Genomic DNA, 21,366 nt, shown 5'->3' with positions numbered 1-21,366 from the left:
GTGGTACATGTAGTGCAATGTATATTGGGGAAACAAAACAACCACTTTACAAATGCATGGTGACACGATTCAGCAGTCCATATGCATCTGAAAGATAAAGGTCACTCTTTTGAAAAGTTCACATTCTTGACAGAGAGGACCACTGGTTTGAAAGACAGGTCAAAGAAGCCATCTATGTTAAAATTGAACAGTTCTCACTGTTGAACAGAGGTGAAGGGATAAGACACCATCTATGTCCTGTAGGATACAGTCCTTTCAGCAATCCCAAGAGGTTTCTACACCTACTTGCACTCTGAGTCAGGTGACTCTAAATGTAACGGTTAAGGTTCCCTTCACACACATGTGCTAGTCATTCCCAACACTAGCGGGGGGTGCTCATCTCCGTTTCAAAGCTGAAGAGTCAGCACTGTCTGAAGACATTTCCATGATCATAAGGCTGGCATGACTCAACACCGAAGGCGCACAGAACGCTGTTACTTTCCCAGCAAAGGTGGTTCCTATTTTTCTACTTGCAATTTTACAAGCTTTCAAAGTGCTAGGTTGACAGAGGCTGGGACAAGTAATGGGAGCTCACTCCATTACGCAGGGCTAGGGATTTGAACCTTCAAACACCAAACTACAGATAAATCTCCAAGTGGCCTTAATGACTCTCAGACCTTCAAACTGCTAACAATCAGATGACTGCAAAGAATATAAATCCTTCTGTTCCCCACTACTCAGTCTGAAGTGAAGAAGCTTCTTGGATGAGAAATGAAACATTTTCAAAGAAAAAAATCAAGAAAGTCCAGTTGCCCTTTGAAAAGCATCTTTGGGTCTAGCAAACAGGACTTTCCCCAGTTGTTATTCTTATTTAGAAGTCAATCTTTATAGCTTTTGTCCTTTGACACTATTGCCCAGTTTTTGTTTTACAAGCTGAACAGTTAAGCCATGAACATAGAAAATATTGCGACACTCTATTGCACAATAATTGCATATCATTATTTCTAAAAGCAGTAATAAAATATCTAGAGAAAGCAGAAGTAAATATGTGGCTTTTATGCTTAAATCATCATAAATATTCCAAAATATAAGAGCTCTTACCAAATCCTTTCATAGCCTTGCGCAAAATTTCTGCATCTCTCCCTGCATCAAAGTTAGGAGCTGGTCGAATTGTGCCTTGCGTGGTCTGAGTTAATGCTGCAGGCTGAGAATGAAAATCTATGTTAGTACAGACCTTGATTCTTATTAAGTATTTGTTCAATTTTAATAATCAAATATTGATTACTACAATGTTACAAAGTCAGTGGACAAATGAAATGCTGTGGATATAATTTACTTGGATTTCAGTAAAGCATTTGATAAAGTAGACCATAAGCTATTACTTGATAAGATAGAAAAATGTGGTTGGACAGCATCACTACTAGGTGGATTTCTAACAATCGCAAGCAACTTGTAGTCCTTAATGGAACTGCATTGGAAGTATGCAATGGGGTACCCCAAGGCTCTGTCTTACGCTGCGTACTCTTCAATATCTTCATTGTTAGCATGGATTAACTACAAAAAGGCATTTAATTCTCAGCCACATGACTGGATAATCAAGTGCCTAGAAATAACAGCTGTCAGTAGAATCATCAGACACTTTGTGCAAAGATCGATGGCACAATGGAAGACAGTGTTGCAGATCAATGATGAGAAATGGGGAGAGGTTGATATCAAGAGAGGAATATTTCAAAAAGATTCACTATCACAACTACTATTATTTCATTACACTGTTTCCTTTGTTAACAGTACTGAATAACTCAGACTGTAGCTATAAACATAAAAAACATCTGTCAGACTATTCCACCTCCTTTACATGGATGAGCTGAAACTGTATGGAAAAACACCATCAGAAATAGAATCATTACTCAACACTATCCATATATACAGCCACGGTGATACAATTCTGTTGTTGCTTAATAATAATAATAATAATAATAATAATAATAATAATAATAATAATAATAATAATAATAAGGTCACAATCATAGACATCGCAATACCAGGTGATAGCAGGGTTGCCGAGAAGGAACATGAAAAAATCGCAAAATACCAGGACTTAAAAATTGAAATTCAACGACTATGGCACAAACCAGCAGTGGTAATTCCAGTGGTAATTGGCACACTGAGTGCTATTCCAAAAGCACTGGAATTACATTTAAAACAGTTAAAAATTGACAAAATCACCATCAGTCAAATGCAAAAAGCCGCACTGCTTGGATCTGCACGCATATTACGAAAATACGTTACGACGTCCTAGGCCCCTGGGTGGGGCCCGACTAGTAACCAATGCCAAATCCGGCAAAACAACTGGCCGCTGTGATACAATTCTGTTGTTGCGAATAATAATAATAATAAAAATAATAAACTCCGCTGTTGCCGGTCCCAAGCCCGGATGAGAAAGGAGGAGGGTTGGGATCAGGTTGGCAACTGGCCCCATAAAAAAACCCCGCCAACCCATGTGAAAGAAACGAATAAAAATTTTATACCGCATTGGTCGTCGCGCAGGTTAACAAGGGCCGCGGCGGATGTTGGGTCCCTGGACATCCGTCGACAAGTGGGCTACAAGTGGACCACCCAACAAAACGACAAAAATATAGTGCAGATGAAAACCGTGCCATAATGGCCTGTTACTACAACTCAGAGCTAGAAAAAAGAGGTTATTTAAAGCGAATGTATGAATTATGGAAAGAACAATATCCAGATTCAAATGTTAGTGAACAACGACTAGCAGATCAAAGGCAATTTATTATACGGAATAAAGTGTTTAGTGAAGTTGAACTTGAGGAAATTCAGGCAAATTGCAAAACCAAAAAAACAATATCACAAGCAGAAATAACTGATATTCAAGACACAACTAAAGACATTATAGTAGAACTCTCAGAAGAAGCTCTCGGGGAGGAAATAACACCACCACCACTAGAACCAGTTATCACTGAACCAACTGATGAACTAACTCAAAAACAAAAAGAATTGAAGGATAAGATCATGGAGCATTTTCTGCTTAATGAGGAAAGGCAACGTTTACCATCACTAAAAACTGTGCCTAAGAAAATTTTGGCCCCTGTCATGAAAATGGTTAATGCAGTGTTTTCAACAATTGAATCGGGATCCATCTTGGAAACGAACCAGTTAATGTACAGCGCAGCTGTAATAGTCACTAATGAACTAGGCATTAAAATCAAAGTACCTAGTCACACAACAGAAAAAGCATCAAAGCCAAAGTGGAAAATCCGATTAGAACAAAAAGTCAAAAAATTAAGGGCAGATGCTAGTAACTTAAAGAACATGCATGAGCAACGGCTTAAAAACAACAAAACCATAGATTGGCTAATCAGAAGATATAGATTGGATACAAGAAACATCAATGAAGCTGTAGAGATTGTAAAACAGCAGATAACAGCAACAGCTAGAAAAATTGAAAGATATGAGGCACGAATCATCCAATATAAACAAAATCAGCAATTTCGATCAGACCAACGGCGTTTTTATCAAAGTCTTAATGTGAATGGTGACACCAAAAGTGAAAAACCAGAAAAGCAGGCCACAGTTGAATTCTGCAAAGAATTGTGGGAAAATGCAAAGGACTACAATAAGGAAGCAAAGTGGATACATGACTTTGAGAAAAGCATTGGCAACAAACAAATGCAAGTATTAGAAATAACAACTGAGATGGTCAAAAATAGAGTAAAAAAGGTAAAGAATTGGACATCACCTGGAAAGGACCAATTACATGGTTTCTGGCTCAAATATCTGACCAGTTTACATGCAATATTGGCCAGGCAACTGAAAGAAATTTTACAAAAGGGCCAAATTGATGAATGGTTGACAACTGGAAAAACATACTTGATTCAGAAAGATGCAACTAAAGGTACACCACCAGAAAACTACAGACCAATAACATGCTTGCCAACAACCTTCAAATTACTCACAGGCATTATTGCAGATAACATGATGGATTATTTGGAAACAAACAACATCTTGCCAGTAGAGCAAAAAGGCAACAAAAGAAGGAGCAGGGGCACAAAAGATCAGCTCCTAATTGATAAAATTATATTAGAAAATTGTAAGAACAGAAAAACGAACTTGAATATGGTCTGGATTGATTACAAAAAGGCATTTGACTCATTGCCACATAGTTGGATCATAAAATGCTTAGGAACAACTGGCATTAGCAAAAATATTACATCCTTTACTGAAAAGGCAATGAAACAATGGAGAACTGAGTTGGCAGTAGGGAATGAGAGCTACGGAATGGTTAATATCAAGCGAGGAATTTTCCAGGGTGATTTACTTTCACCTCTTCTCTTCATCATCGCAATGATCCCACTATCAGTAATCTTTAAAAAAATGAAATTAGGCTACCAAACAGCCAAAGAAGCTGAAAAAATTTCACATTTACTATATATGGATGATTTGAAACACTACGGAAAGTCAGAAAAAGAAATCCAATCATTGACAAACACAGTCCAAGTATTCAGCACCGATATTTCAATGCAGTTTGGCATGGAAAAATGTGCCACTGTATCCATAAAAAGGGGCAAAATCACTGCATGTGAGGGAATTGAAATGCCCAATGGCCAACTAATTAAATGCAACGAAAATGAAGTTTACAAATACTTAGGCATTCTGCAGTTGGATAACATCAAGCATGGATAAGTAAAAACTATTGTCAGGCGAGAGTACACCAACAGAGTTAGGAAAATTTTGAAATCTAAATTGAATGGTGGAAATACAATCAAGGCCATAAATACCTGGGCAATACCAGTTATAAGATACACAGCTGGGATAGTTAACTGGACACAAACTGATTTGGACATTTTGGACCGAAAAACCAGGAAACTAATGACAATGCACTACAGTTTACATCCACGTGGTGATACTGATAGACTATATCTGCCCCGAAAATCAGGTGGCAGAGGATTATTACAAGTGAAGCAAACAGTTGAAGAATGTTACCAAGAATAGACATTTATTAATCCATTAATGGTGATAATCTGCTGCTGCCATCTCTTCCAGCCACCGAAGATCTGCTCTAGGGAAGGAGTAGTTAATATAAAGGGAAGACAATGAAGAAGAAAATTCAACCTAAAAATGAATGTTAAGATGAGAATGATATTTCAGACTGTGACCCCAGATCAATTCTAAATGACTCACTGAGTAACTACACTAAAGCAGGTTAAGTCAAGGAAGAATACTTTACATAACTACCATTCATTCAATTTGAATATAATGACAAAACTATATTCTTTATAGATCAGAAAATAAGGCTGGTTTGAATGAATGGTGGGAATGGGTGTAGTTTAGGTTTTTTTAGGGGCTTTACTAAACTGGAGAATTTTACATGTTCCAAATTATCAAAAAGTTTAATATGCCCTCTAAATGCTATTTTCTAAATGAGAAAACCACAACCCTTTTGTCCATTGAGCCCAAGTGGGCCTTGATGTTTAGGGAATGGAGAAATGAGAAGCTTCCACACTTTCAGTGAAGTGTGTAGTGAATAGCAACCAATCTGCAAAACTAGATGTTTCACTGAAACAATTCACACTAATGAATTTTACAGCAGAAAATAACATACCTGCAGTGGTGTTGATGGTGTTTGTCCACCAGGATACCCAGCTTCAAAAGAAAAATATAACATAATGTTATATTAATTAATTAATATATAAACATAATATCTAAACATATAAATGCATAAATATGCATTTATGACAAAACATCAAGGCTCATAAAGGAGCCTGGGCGAGAAACCTGTACCTCTCTTTCAAAACCAATTTCCATTTGATGTTACAGCCTGGAGCTCTCTAATATTTTACCCGAGATAATTTTCAACAGTAACTGAAGCTATCTAATCACACTTGGGTTAAAAAAAATGGGAATAGAGTTGATCTAGTGCAGCAATGAATATACTATGGCTCAAGGGAATTACTATGATTCAAGGACATGGGTATATCTAGTTTAGTGAAAAGAAGGACTAGGGTTGAGAGGATAGCAAAGCTGCCACAAAAAAGAGGAGTTCAACCTATTGGCCAAAGCACCAGAAGGCAGGACAAGAAACAATGGATAGAAACTAATCAAGGAGAGAAGCAACCTAGAACTAAGGAGAAAGTTACTCACAGTTAGAACAATTCATCAGTGGAATAACTTGCCTCCAGAAGTTGTAGGTGCTCCATCACTGGAGGTTTTGAAGAAGAGACTGGAAAGTCACCTGTCTAAAGTAGTATAGGGCAGCGATGGCAAACCATTTTTGGCTCGCATGCCATAAGTGGGGGTAGCGCAGGGAGGGGTCATGCGCGCGTGTGCTGCACCCATAATGCAATGTGTGACCCTCCCAGTGCGCATGCATGCACTACAGGCGCAACACACACACCCCATTTTTGCATGCTTTTTTCACCCTCCCCAGGCTCCAGAGACTTTATAGGAGCCTGGAGAGGGTGAAAAAAGCCCCCCCCCCCCGCCCTGGAGGCCCTCCGGAGGCTTCAGGGACCTTCAGGAGGCTTCCCTGAAGCCTCCAGAGCACTTAAAACGATCCTCTGAGCAATCCGGAAGTCCATTTCCGAACTTACAGTTTGCCCATAGGGCCGTTTTTTTTGCGCTCCAGAGGCTTCAGGGAAGCTCATGAAGCCTTCGGAGGGCCTCCGGGTGGGGCGGAGGAGGCTCTTTTCGCCCTCCCCAGGCTCCTATAAAGCGTCTGGAGCCTGGGGAGGGTGAAAAATGGCTTTAAAAATGGGTGAACTCAGCTGGCCAGCGCGTGCTTGTGTGCTGGCCAGCTGACAGGGCAGCGCCTTGCGTGCCCTGACAAATGGCTCCGCGTGCCACCAGTGGCATGCGTGCCATAGTTTCGCCATCCTGGATATAGGCTCTGCTGCTTAAGTAGAGGGTTTGGATTAGAAGACCACCAAGGTGTCTTCCAACTCTGTTATTCTCTGCTTTTAGCAAGACAGGGAAAGACAGTCTTACATACTGTCATGAAGCCAATTTATTACAGCTGAACAAATTTTATTTATATTAAGTATATACTACTGCTAAAAATTGTGGTGCTTGTGGACACACACATTACACCAAAGCAATATAATCTATAAAACACAAATCAGGACTCCCAATAGCTGTCAACAGTAAGAAACTTTGTACATTTTCCCTGATGCATTTGATTTTTTAATATACAAATAATTTAAATCAGATTTTAAATTAACTACTATAGGTTTTTTGTTGTTTCTGAGCTTAAATTATTGTTTGATTTGTTTCCTTTGTCCTGACAGTAAGAGCAATCAACAAGTGGAATGGCTTGCCTTCATAGGTTTTGAGTGCTCCATAACTGGAGGCTTTTAAAAGAGATTGGACAGTCATTTATCCAGAATGTTATAGGGTCTCCTACTTGTGCATGGGGTTGGACTAGAAGACCTCCAAGGTCCCTTCCAACTCTCTTATTCTATTATTCTGGAATGCCAGAAGGCTCACATCTGTTTCTTCCTAATTTCCATGCCAATTTTCTTTATTTCCATGTGAAATATTGTACTGATGCATTTCCACTGAGCAACATAACGTTCATTGTGATCAGCTTCTAAAGCCACTTTTAAAAGCTATATTAAGCAGCAATTACACAACTGATTCCAAACGTATGCAGAAACACCAGTAGACTACAATGGAGCTAAGCCTGTATACAGATGCTATTTCTTGAATCAATGTCTATGCATGGGAACATATATTAGGCTGCAATAAATTTTACTTCTAAAGAAGCAAAAATATGATTATAGCTTCTTATTTGAATTATACCTGGTATACCACCTCCACCATAAGTTTGGGATTGAAGCTGTGGATAGCCAAAACCAGAGCCAGAGGGGGGTACTCCAAAACCAGCACCTGGAAGAAAATGCTTATTAATTTGCAGATTAAAATCCAAAATTTAAAACTAAAATATACATTTTATGCAAAACAATTTCATTACTAGCAAAAGCTGTTTTTTAATTACTGCTTCTCTTATCCACATAATACCATACTACCCAAATTTTATATGTGTGAGACATAATTTTTTCTTTTAAAGTTTTATGTTAAGATTTATCTTACTTGTAGACCTTTTTCCGAATGTATCTTCCTAATAGTCAGCCTATGATATGACTGGGACTAGTCTGAAGCATCAGAGATGCAGAATCTTTAAACATGACCAGGACTTGATCACTTGATTAGGAAACAAATATCTGGTGTATATTTAATGTTGTCCCTCTGTTTTATTCTCACAATAACCCATTACTGTTATACACGGTGATATACCAGAATAGCAAACATGAAGGTAAAGGTAAAGGTTCCCCTCGCACATATGTGCTAGTCGTTCCTGACTCTAGGGGGAGGTGCTCATCTCAGTTTCAAAGCCAAAGAGCCAGTGCTGTCCGAAGACGACTCCGTGGTCATGTGGTCAGCATGAGTAAACATCGAAGGTGCACGGAACACTGTTACCTTCCCACCAAATGTGGTCCCTATTTTTCTACTTGCATTTTTACCAGCTTTCGACACTGCTAGGTTGGCAGAAGCTGGGATAAGTAATGGGAGCTCACTCTGTTACGCGGCACTAGGGATTCGAACTGCTGAACTGCCAACCTTTCTGATCGACAAGCTCAGGGTCTTAGCCACTGAACCACCGCGTCCATACCTGCTTGTTTAGATTTCTTGAAATATGAGACATAAACATTCAGCACTTGATAACCCACACTTAGGAACATACCTCCAGGATACGTTGGCATGCCACCAGGCTGAGGTAGTCCAGGGTATCCAATGGATGCAGGAGGATACCCACCAGGTGCGGTTGGGTAGCCTGCATTCCCTGGGAATTCCCCAGTTGGTGGAGCTACATTATATTCACTGCCTCCCACAGGTGGGAAGCCTCCAGGCACCCCAGGGTAAGAATACTGGCTAGCAGGTGGATAAACAGACTCCTGTCCGGTAGGCTGAATAGAAACAACCAATCAAATATTAGCATATTTGAAAACAGATTCTATTACTCATTTCATTAACTAGCATGTGGTGCTAGAACTACAGATACCTAGAATGGTAATTACTGAAAATAATATCTACATGCCTGGGAAGCATCAGTCCTGGGGTTGGTTTCCTTACAATGATAAAGATGTTTTTGGACAATCTTTCTCATGTGCAGTACAGCTCATTGTGGCTCAGTATGGCCATTGTATGAAGCATTTTGAGGATATAATAATTCCTTAATCATCAGTTAATGTTTTTGTTAATTTTAATCTTTGATAATCTGAATCTGAAATTCAGAATCTTATTTGGACAGGAAACCTAGCCCAGCGCACATCTCAGCTATATTATTACATACACAAGGGAAGAGCAGTTGATAAGTTCTGCTCAACTTTCCTTAGGCCTAATTTTTTTCTGTAAAAAAAATGGGGATGACAGTGACCAGTCTTGACTCCTAGATTGCAAGAGGTTTTGTAACTGTAATGCTGTGAGGAAAATGCTTAGAAATCCTACTTGAGGAAGCACCATGGGCCACCTCAATACATCTTGTGTGTGCATGTCTATTTCTATTTCTATCTATTTCATCATGGTGATGTGTTCATGTCCATGCGCAACCACATTTGGGTTTGAGTTTCCTTCTTGAGTTTCATCTCCCAGTTAAAAAGTCCTAAAAACAGCTTAAGATCCTTTCCTGATAATATATTTACTATTCCTGTTTCAATTTCTTCTCTAAAAGTCATTTCTCTTTCATTTTACAGTATGTCACAAGCCTCTTCTCTTGTCTCTTGCCACTGAGATTAACTTGATAGAACTTAGCTCAATGCCCCTTTACCCATATTCTGCATTTCAGCAAATTGTAGTTCTGCTGTTTTCAAAAAAAAAAGTCAGGAACAGGAAAGGTGCATTAGCACATTTGTTGCTATGTCAAAAATGTAAAGAATAGAAATGTCCACACTAATTGTTTGATATCAGGTAGGCTTTTTCCTCACAATTGGAAAATTATATCTGTAAATATAATTTCCTCCTGTAAATTTCCTAAGAAAGTTACCTACACTTTCATTTAAAAAAAATCTAATTCTAAAAGAGCCTATCGCAAGAACCTTCATGGAATTTAATAGGCTTCATCTATTCACTAAAATCTAATCTGCTTCCACATTCCACCAATTAATTGATCAATTAAGATTGGGTAGAATTTCTCTAATTAAGACTAATGTTTTACCAAATATGCTTTTTCTGTTTTAAACACTACCAATACAGGTAGTCTTCAACCACAATTGAGCCAAAATTTATGTTGCTAAGTGAGGAATTTGTTGAGTTTTGCCTCATTTTACAACTTGTCTTGCCACATTTGTTAAGTGAATCACAGCAATTGTTAAGTTAATAACACTGTTGTTAAGTGAATCTGGTTTCCCCATTGACTTTGCATATCAGAAGGTTGCAAAAGCAGCCTAACATCAATACCTGGGAAGATACTGGAAAAGATAATTAAAAAACAGACCTGCAAACATTTAGAAGCAAATAAAGTCAGCACAGGTTTGTTAAAAACAATCATGCCAAACCCATGGTCATTTTTTGATCGACTAAATTAGACGACCATTGAAATGCTGTTGACATAGTATACCTAGACTTCAAAAAAGTAGACCACAACCTACTTCTTGGTAAGCTAGAAAAAAGTGGGATAGATGGATTGGTAACTGGCTGACAAACCATACTCAATGAATAGTCCTTAATGGTACTACATCTACATGGGGGAAGTAAGCAGTAGGGTACCACAAGGTTGTGTCTTAGGCCCAATACGCATCATAAATGACTTAGATGAAAGAATGGAACTGGAATTTATTAAATTTGCAGATGATACTAAGCTGGTAGGAATAGCCAACACCCTAGATGATAGGCTTAACATCCAGATGGATCTTGACAGACTTGAACACTGCGCCTATCTAACAAAATAAAATTCAACATAGAGAAAAGTAAAATCTTACACTTAAGACAAGAAAAATCAAAAGTTCACATATAGACTGGGTGAAATAGCAGTAACTGCAAGAGGGATGTCACAGAGTGGCTGTCACAGGGAGGAGAGGGACAACCTATTTTCCAAAGCACCCAAAGGCCAAACAAGGAACAATGGATGGAAACTGACTAAGGAGAGATTCAACCTAGAAATAAGGAGAACTTTTCTGACAGGGAGAACAATCAACCAATGGAACAAAAGTTGCCTTTGGAAGTTGTGGGTGCTTCATTACCAGAGTCTTTCAAGATGAGATTGAACAGCCATTTGTCCGAAAAGGTATAGGGTCTCTTACTTGAGCAGGGGGTTGGACTAGAAGGTCCGCTCCAGCTCTATTCTGATTGATTGATTGAATTTAGGAGGATCCCTTCTGAGCTTCTTTTGCAAACCATTATGCAGCTGTGGGCTATGCCCTTTCTTATCTGACCTATAGATCAGGGGTCCCCTACAAGGTCACTTCCAACTCTGTTGTTGTTGTTGCTAATATTATTATTAACTTTTCTTCTGGGTTTAATGGGGAAAAATTGGAACTTTGATGTTATATATGTTGATGGCAACAAGATTATTTTACGCACAAAAATGGAAGGATACTTTTATTCCTACAATGAATGAATGTTGCAAAAGTTAATGGAGTCAGCAGAGATGGCCAAATTGCCTGCTTTGATCAAAGAAAAAAACACAATTATTTTTATTTCTATTTGGAAACTGCTTCTGGACTTTGTGCTTGTAGTGGAAAGAAATGAAACTTTGATTTTCCTGATTAGATAGGTTTTTTGTTATAGAAATGGCTAGTTTACATTATTATGTAAAAGTAAAAAGTTGAGGTTTGATGCTATTTTTATTCTATTATTCTGTTATGCTATTATTATTCTACTGCACAAAGGGAGTTGGAAGTCAATGCCTTTTCTTTCTTTTTTCCCTTTGCCTTACACTTTTCTCTTTCCCTCCCTTATTTTCCTACTATTTTCTTTTGTATTTTTGCATTTTATATTATAAATTAATAAACTATAAAAGAGAAAAAAGAAATGAACAGAAAAGCATTGCTATTTATAGTTTTCTTAATAAATAGAATATAGGAGGCTTTACTTTGCCAATCTCAAGATAGATTCAGACCAAATGGTGCTGCCATTAGTTCACTCAAGATAGTTTTATTTCATAAATTGCTCAATTGCCCTCTTTTTGAACTTTGGCTTCCCATGCTCCCAGCATATATTAAACAAATCAATACTTGCAGGATAACCAGGAAAAGATGGGTAGCCTGATGGAGGATATCCTGGGTATGACATTCTGTAAAGTAAGAAAAAACAATACTTGAGATCCTCTGTAAAATTTCATCATTTCAAGTATCAAGCACTAATGAACTCACAGAAGGGAGAGAAGAGGCATATAAAACTCCTTTTATTCACATCACTTTTTAATTGTGTATTTATGTGTGTGATATATAGTAAAACTTGTTAAAAATAATAATTTTATTTGTTTTTAAATTTCTTCAAATGAATACTTTAATTTTTAGGAATTAAAATTAATTTAGGAAAGGAAGGAACTAATAGCCTGAGATTAATTCATTCAATCAGTTATATTTTGGTTATATTATAAATGAATCATAGCAAGCATATTTCTGCCTGACAGCTGGTTGCTCACAAAATGTTCACTGAGTATCCAAACAGATCAAAACATCAAGCCCACTTTTCTAGGCAATAGGAAATACCTGCAGATACCGAAATTGTAAAGTAAATAAGAGCTATGCAAAAGATTTCAAAGAGGTGCTCTGTAATGCATAGTAAAAAAAAACACCATCTGTCTTGAAATTAATACACTAGCTGGATGAAACTATGTGATCAGGCTATGCAGGAGAAATTTGGTTCACAATCCATTGGCTCAGTGGTGGTCGCTGATTGAAACACATAAGGGAATATCTCTCCCATCGCCTTGAGTCCAGAAGCAGTTCCATAGGTGGAAGGCGTAAACATTTTGGTGAGGTACCGATGTTTAGTACTGTAAGGAGCCTCAGACCGCTCCTGAGTGAAGGAATGGAATGTCTGCCAGTATGAACTGAGGTAACAGAATGTGAGGAAACTGGCAGTTGGAACAGTTCTTTTCAGGTGGGGAGGGGGAGTAGAACTCCTTAGCGTCAGATCGTGTTAATTACTGTATAAGAAATGCTAATGTTCATTTCTAAAAATCCTTTCTTAGCAAGCACTTAGAAGCCAAGAGGAACATACATGCCAAATTTTAAGTTTGTAGGCTTTACAATTCTGGAGATTTTGTGATGAGTGAGTAGTATTTGCCTTATATATATAGAGAGAGAGAGATTTTGGTCTCTTGGAAGACCCACACAACTACTCTAAGGGCTATCCTCAAGGTCTCTGTATACATGTGGAAACCACTTAATTGGCAACACCAATGAAAGTGCTGTTTGTATACACACAGATATGTACAGACCACGGGGCAGCTTGCAAAGCAGCCACACAAATGGCAACTGCAAAAGGTGTTAGTATTTTAATGCTTCCAAGGGTACTGTATCCATACACAATCCTAAAGATCACTTTAAAAATGCAAATGCAAAAGTATAAAGCTTTAAGATCTGTTGGGCTAAGCCCAAGAATGACATAGAACAATTAAGCCAGAGTTCAGTTCTTTATTTGCTTACCCACAATAGACAAAATATTGTCAGACTAAACCTTTACTACTCTCACCCTAAAACAGGGGTGTCGCACTAAATTTCATTGAGGGACGGATCAGCATTATAGTCATCCTCAAAGGCCCATGTGAACATGGCTTGGTGGTCACATGACTGGGCGGGCCTAGCCAACTCAACATCGCTCACATCAAGGGGCACTTGTGATGGGCCAGATAAGGCTGGGAGGGGTGAGCACCAAAGCCTGGGGGGGGGAAAGAGCATCGGTGCTTGTGCGCAGCTGGGGAGGGTGGCTGGGGGAATCAAACGGTGTTGGAATGTGGTGATGGTGGCCAGCCAAACTGCCCTTTCGGTTTTAGGCTGGAGTCCAGGCAGAGGCAAGAGAGGTCAAAATGGGAAATCCCTGCCCACTGCTGCCTGTCCATTTCCCACGACAGCTTCCCATTTTCACCCCCCTCCCCATTACATTCATATAGTACTGTTCAATCCCCAGGCATCCCCAGCTCAAGCGCCTCTGCAGGGCACAGGGACCCTTGTCCATGGGTGTATCATACTGTTCTGTGCTCCTGTCCTTCCCCACACTGTTCCTATGATGCGGGGGGGGGGGGGGAGAGCATAGATGTTTGCTTATGGCTGCGGTTGTTTGGGTGCAGGGGGGGTGACGCTGAACTGCCCATTCGGTTTCAGGGCAGAGTCCAGGAGAGGCAACCACAGTGGGAAGAAGGCAAAATGGGAAGGCCCTGCCCACTGCTGTCTGCCCGTTGCCCGCAACAGCTTCCTATTTTCACTCCCTCTCTCCGTTGCAGTTTGTGCAGTTTGGCTGCCCCTCCCACCATGCCCCAGCACTGTTCGATCCCCCAGGCACTGCCCCTAGCTCCTTGAAAGCATCAATTCCCTGCCAGCCCCAAATCTCAGGTATCAGAAACAGCCATGCACAAGGAGCCTTTGCCTGTCACCTTCTCAGGCACCCTTCCCCTGCTTCCCTGAGGGGGGTGCCCAGCCATGCTTACTACCTCCTCAAGGCTTCTGCTGCTGCCACTGCCCCCAAGAGGCGAAGCAAGCTGAGACCAAGCAAAGCCAGGTGTGACAAGGCATAGCGCGCGCAAGGCAAGCTGAGGTGAACAAGCTGTGCATGCCCAGAGGGAGCGCCCAGCCGGGCTAGGTTGAGGCAGTAGGGGCTGATCCCTTGCCATTTCAGGCCTGCCTCGTGGGCCAGATCTAACCTCATCATGATCCATATCCAGCCCGTGGGCATTGAGTTTGCCACCCCTGCCCCAAAAGATCTATCCTGGGAGAATCAAGTAGCAGCTATTTTGATGCTCTTCCTCTGTTTTTTATCCTGCTTGTGTCTATGCTGCCTCTAGTCTCAGTCCTCTTTCTCTTCTTCCTGGGAAACTGCTGCTTCATTCTTCTAGTTCATCACACTAACTCCCCCTCCATTGGCATCATCTCTCACACTTTCAAAACAACTCTCTTCATAAAAAAAAGTAAGAAAACAATAATTACAGCATTCTGGGGAAAGCATCTAAAAAGAATGAGCAATTCTTACATTTGATGCCATTATTTTAAATCCAAAAGTGTTTGCTTATAGGAAAATATCATTTAATTTAGCTTCTTTCCAAAGAATCTCCTATGCTTATCAAACTTTTTATCGATTTTTAGCGCAAGGTGAAAAAATGTTTAATAATTGAAATGATAAACACAAATATTTCTGTAAATAATTCTCAGGTCACAAATGTACAACATTCCAGGCATAATTTTCTCCTCAGACCTCTGCCCAAAATTCTTTAACTGGAGATGCCACAATATGGCCAGCCATACAGTATATAGAGAGTATAGAATGAAGGAACAAATGAATTAATAAATGCTAGAAGGTTTCTGGTTAGATATTTTGTTGTTGGGGCAAAACCACAAGTTTCTGTGAAATATTTAAATTCTAAAAAAGCCATCTCCAATCTGGCACTGTCCACATGTTTACTTTGTTACAAATGTATGCCAAATTCCACAAGTAATATCAAAAATTCAAATAAATTAAGTTTATAGAAGAGATTATTGCTAGTAGCAGTAGTGATAATTTATTTCCTTCCTTTTCTCTATACAGTTCATTTGTAATGTTTATTTTCCTATAACAGCCTTGTAAAGACTAATTGGCTCAAGGTCATCCAAGTGTTTTCATGCTTAAAGGAAAACCAGAACTCACATTTTCTTTCTTTCTAATAAAGTACTTTAACCACAACTGGCTATCAGATTCATCCAATCATTATTCAAAAGATTTTAATATGGATTCTAAACAGGCAGAGTCTGCAACAATTTGGATAATGAAGAGCTTCACTCTTTGGGGCATGTACAGTGGAACCTCCGGTCACGACCGTAATCTGTTCCAGGACTTCGGTCAGCACCTGATTTGGTCGTGACCGGAAGCAAGACTGACTGTGCATGTGCACACACACAGACAAAAAGGTACAAAAGGGGAAATCACTGCGGCAGGGAAAATCACTGCGGCTTTGATTGATCGCCACCCAGGGATGTGTTAATGAACAGAGTGAAACATTTAGCGGATTTTTTTGGTCGGCACCTGATTTGGTTGTGGTCAGAAGCGTTCATGACCCAATTTTCCACTGTATGCAATATCATGATACAACTGCTAATATCCACCTGACCCTCTTGCCCCTGCCCCATGGATACTCTGTATCCCTAAATTAAAGAAAATAATGTATTTATGACTGCTGTACTTGAAACATCACAAGTTATCAATTATATTTGGGAGTCAAGTTTCTTATCAAACTAAGTAGAACTAACCAACAGGACAAATAGTGCATTATGTTGAAATCACCAAAGATAACCAGAAGATAAACTTAGATTTAGATTTTTATGGCAGGAGCGTGAATGTCTCAGTGGTGGGTTCCTAACCGGTTTACTACCAGTTTGCTGAGAGAGGGTGTTTTGCGCGTATGGAAAAATTTTGTGCACGCACTGCTCACTTCACATCAAACCAGGGCGAACCAGTAGTGGCGATGGCAGGAGGCTCCCCCCCCACCCCCGCCTAGATGTCATCACACACGTTCTGCGCACGTACAGAAGGTTCCAAACCAGTAGAGAAGATAAGAGGAAAACCATTACTGGCTACATCTGAAAATCTGTTATGAAAATAACCTAATTCAGTAACCAGGTAAATGTATCATGTGATTCAGAGGTGGGTTGCAAATCCCAGCGCTAACAGTTTGCTTGTGCTCACATGCACAATTCTTCTGCACAGGCACAGAAGCATCCAGGTGGGTGGACAGAGCCTCCTGCCATCACTACCGGTTCGCCCAATCCAGGCCAAACTGGGAGCAACCCACCTCTGATATGAATGCAGCTTTGTTGTGCTTATTAAAGGCCAGTCAGCTACTCTTCAACAGCCACTAAATCATTCTGTTGTACTGTGGAATTTGCTAAAGTAAATGAAGATCTCATCCTTTACAAACAATGTTGCATAATATCTCTCCAGAAACAGACTGATTAAACACAATATTTGACTGAAGTGAAATTCAAATAGCTTTAAATAGATTGCAGAAGATTTCCGAAACAGTTGAAAGAGTCTGCCTTAGCTTAAATTTACCAGCATAGAATACAGTACTGTAATAACAGTCCTATTATAAAATGCAGTTCTATGTACAACAAATGAATGTTAATGCTTTGAAAGCATGCAGGGACTTTCTTCTTTTCAGATAAAAAAAGGTAGAAGTTCACACAAGTCCTATAGGGAACAAAAGCTGCCAGCTCACATTCTACAGTTAAAGCAACCAGAGCACTAGCAATCTCCTGCCTGTTGACACTGGATGAGGGGGACCCTTATCTCTTATATTTACCTGTAGAAGAGGAAGAAGATCCATCATTTGGGGCTACCTAGTTCCTATCTGGTTCCCCAATCAACCCATGGTTCTTCCGCCCCTATATGATAAGCCGCACAATATCTATCTCTTCTGGCTGAGAAAGAGAATCAACAGGGTTACTTCCTTGGTCTTAAGTTTTCCTTCCTTCTCCATCAAACCTTTACTTTTTCTTCCTATGCATGTTTTTGGTACTTGGCCTGAAGACAGAGCTGAGAGGGGAAAGCTCTTTCTCTTATGCAAAGGAGGGGCTAAACTCCATTAGATGATGAACAATTTCAATTCTGGCTTCTAATCAGAAATAGAATTAACCTTCTTTTTTGGCTCCATCTGCAGGTGCAAAGAATGGGCAAATGAAATATTAAACATAGCTAACCCTATCAGGTCTCCTCAATCTTCTTCTACCAGCAAAATTCCCCTGAAAAAGGTTTATATTATCTGCATTAGTTTTCCAACAATATATTTTAAGTAAATTAACTTGAAAGGCCGCTACATCTGTAGCACTTCCAAAAGCCGGCGTAACTGGAGAGGTACACTGTACAATTGTTTGTGATGTGAAATTCTGTGGCAGCTGCCCCAGTGGTACAAATGAAAAGTTGGACAATCTGCAACTTGCATGCTGCCCTCAGAGAAAGTGCAAGCAGTCCCCGCTATCTGGTTTTCCTGCTAGCAAGTAGATCAGTCTACCAACGGGGAAGAAATTGCAGCAGAGAAGTGAAACATCTTGGGGGGGGGGGGGGGGGGAGCAAGTCCAGTTGCCTTCTGAAAAAGCACTTTTGGGACAACCATGGTCTGGATCAGTGTTAGTCAACCTGGTCCCTACCGCCCACTAGTCGGCCTTCCAGCTTTCATGGTGGGTGGTAGGGGTTTGCTGTAACTTTGCTTTATAAATTTTATAAAGTAAAGTTACTTCCCTACTTTATAAATCACCATCACTGTGGAACCGGTGGGCGGTTACAAAATTTTACTACTAACAGAGATACAAAAGTGGGCGGTAGGTATAAAAAGGTTGACTAGCCCTGATCTGGATGATGGAGAATCTCCATAGACATTTGCTGAAGACTGTATTTCCTGGAACAGCTGGTAATCAAATTCCTGGGAGTGAGGAAATTTTGCTCAAAAATTTCCCAGAGGGAATAGGGCATGTATAAGGGCGTTTCCATGCATCTACAGATCTATTTTATTTATTTATGAAATTTATTTGCCACCCATCTAGTAGCCAATGTCTCCATGGAAAAAACCTACTCTATTTGTTTGTAAACAAGGCTAACCTCTGTCTTAGAGCAGCTACGCATTTTAAGGAAGCAGAAACGAGCACACCAACAACGAAGAGAATGACTTCAGGCAATTGCCAGCACCATAGGCCAAAAATTAAGGAGAAAGATTAAACACAAAGAGAAGATTTTCCTGACGAGTACTTCAAATTAGCGTGCTATCATTAATTTTGCTCATTATGCCACGAGCCGCTAGAGAAAGAAAAGCGTCAAAACTCAAAAGAGTAGCAAAAAAGGCCTCCAATCGTTTTCACTGCAGTGCTGACTTGTACACAATTTCCGGCGCTTTTATTCCACATTTTCGGTTCATGAATGACCTATATTCACAATAAGAAAGTTTGCGTAATGATCTGAAGGGAAAGGGGAGGGGAGCATCAAATGGAAATAGAGAGCGGAGTTGGTGGACTGGTTAACAGCAGGAGACGCCAGACCCCTCTCATTGGGACATCCCCCCCCCCACAAAATAAAGCAGCATTAAAAGGGGGGAAAGGCAAAGGTCCAGAAAACTAGAGGAAGGCATCCGCCCTGTGAGAGGAGCCTGGAAAAGGAGGGGGAAAGGGACTGTCTCGGCCGCCTCAGACGGAGCACTTCCCGGCTGCCCCCCCCCCCCCTGCACTCGCCTGAAATGTGGCTAAGAAACTCGGCGTACCCTCCGACCACCGACGCTCAGAACGAAGAGCAAAATGGAGACGGGGAGAGGCGAGCCTGTTCCGCCCCTTTCCTGATCTGTTTTCGCCCCGCCTGCCCCGCCGGCCTTCCGCCTTCTCTGGGCAACGGGAGTCTCCGGAAGGGCGAACTTCGCCATCGGCTGCGCATCCCTGTCCGTCCTCGCCCCGACACCGAACCCGACTACCGTGTGGAGAGACCGGCTGCGCCTCAACGATGCCCGCCGCCACTCGTCGGACACAAATACTTGAGCGTTAAGTCTTCATCGCTCCCTTCGGAGGAGCGTAGCGCTGCCGCAAAGCCTCTTTCGGAGGGCGGGCGGGGAAGGCGGGTGCTGGATCGGGAGTCAACCCTATGATTTAGGCCATACTTCCCACATTCCGGAAACGGGGCGCTTGTCTGGTCAAACGAAGGATGCGTAACTGCCAGCCCGCAATTTTACTTGTTAGATGGAAAGTTAAGTTTTGCTTTAATAAAAGTTTCTATTAAATAAAAGTTTCTATTAAATCGAGGAAACAGTTCAAACTTGGGAACTTTAAGACTTGTGGACTTCAACTCCCAGAATTCCCCAGGCAGCATGGGGAATTCTGGCTGGCTGGGAAATTTTGGGAGTTGAAGTTCACAAGTCTTAAAAGTTTCCACGTTTGGACACCCCAATCCATCTGAATGTTTTTTACAAGGGAGCCAGGGGAAAATCCACTGAGATTAGAGCGCACTTGGCTACACGTAATAAACCATCACAACGATAGATCTGCTATTTTTTGCTGTGCCATCCCAGGTCTGATTCGGAGGTTCAGGAAGTCCTCCGTTTACAACCAAAATTTATGTGGCTGAGTTAAGTTTTGCCTCATTTTATAATCTTTCTTGCCAGCTATTAAGTGAATCACTGCAGTTATTAAATGGATCTGGCTTCCCCAATAATCTTTTGTGAGCTTCTGACAAGCAGTTATCACAAGACACCCCCCCCCAGGACACTGCAACCTTCATGAGTCAGTTGCAAGCATCTGAATTTTGATCACATGACCATGGATAGGCTGCAGTGGCAATGTGAAAGTCATAAATTAGTGTTTTCAGTGTTATTGTAACTTCAGTCACCAAATGGATTTTGTAAATTGTATTCTGTATTGAGCTATACAAATATCTGCATGTGATCTTGATGAAATTGTCATATTCCTAATCTCATTTCTGTGTATAAAGTAAATTCAGATTTGATCATTTTTGCCTCCCAAACTCTGAGAGACCTGTAGAATTTTAAAAAGCACAACTGAAACAAATGAAAATATAGGTAAATAGCTCAGGTCCCTAGGATTATATCAAAGTAAGTGCACTTTGGCAAAAATATTTTGAGAGACTATAATAAAAAGATTTATTAAACTTTTGTGATGACAGAAAACAAAATAGCCATGATTTTCTAAAAAAACAAATCACAAAACTCAATTTTGGCTGTTATCCTGGATCTTTGTGGTAGCTGACTGACAATCTCTGCTTACGTTTCTGCAAGAAATGGTTTGAGACCTCCAACCCTCTACCTAAAGACTCAAGCCATTCCACTACTACAACATTATCATCAGCTTAGGCCAGGGATGTCAAACTTGATTTCATTGAGGGCCACATCAGGGTTGTGATTGACTTCTGGGGGGAAGGAGGGACATAGCTGGGTGCTTAGCCAATTAAGTGGGTCATTTGCATCAAGCACTTGTGATGGCCCAGGTGGGGCTGGGGGGATCCATTGTCTCCAGCGGTGGAAGGCAAGACCAGGGCAAGTGCCAAACCCTTGTCTACCAGAGGCTATGTGGAGGCCACCTATGTGGAGGCCACATATAAGGATAGTTACCCCTCCCGAATGATGAATGTATGTTGCCTACCATTTTATTATATGTCTCTATCTTGATGTTTGTATCCCCCCCTTCCCAGTTTTATGTG

At 40.5% G+C, this 21,366-nt stretch overlaps 1 protein-coding gene across 1 annotated transcript in view; it reads right to left on the bottom strand.

Moving 5' to 3' along the window:
* The window catches only part of ANXA7 (annexin A7), a 36,073-nt gene extending 16,522 nt beyond the window's left edge, over positions 1–19,551 (bottom strand). Inside the window, exons 1-6 of the mRNA XM_014053635.2 lie at positions 19,398–19,551; positions 12,226–12,280; positions 8,735–8,957; positions 7,792–7,878; positions 5,597–5,637; positions 1,081–1,183 (exon numbers count right to left, since the gene is read on the bottom strand). Of these exons, the coding sequence (XP_013909110.2) occupies positions 1,081–1,183; positions 5,597–5,637; positions 7,792–7,878; positions 8,735–8,957; positions 12,226–12,279 (508 nt within the window). The 5' untranslated portion in view covers position 12,280; positions 19,398–19,551. The remainder of the gene's footprint in view (positions 1–1,080; positions 1,184–5,596; positions 5,638–7,791; positions 7,879–8,734; positions 8,958–12,225; positions 12,281–19,397) is intronic.
* Positions 19,552–21,366: the final 1,815 nt, after the last annotated feature.

The sequence above is a fragment of the Thamnophis sirtalis genome, unplaced genomic scaffold, assembly GCF_051295495.1.
Source record: "Thamnophis sirtalis isolate CommonGarterSnake01/CBP01778 unplaced genomic scaffold, rThaSir2_p1.2 scaffold_15, whole genome shotgun sequence".
In the NCBI taxonomy this organism is placed as follows: domain Eukaryota; kingdom Metazoa; phylum Chordata; class Lepidosauria; order Squamata; family Natricidae; genus Thamnophis; species Thamnophis sirtalis.
The sequence above is the reverse complement of the archived record's forward strand: the minus strand, read 5'-3'. Positions and strand labels throughout refer to the sequence as shown.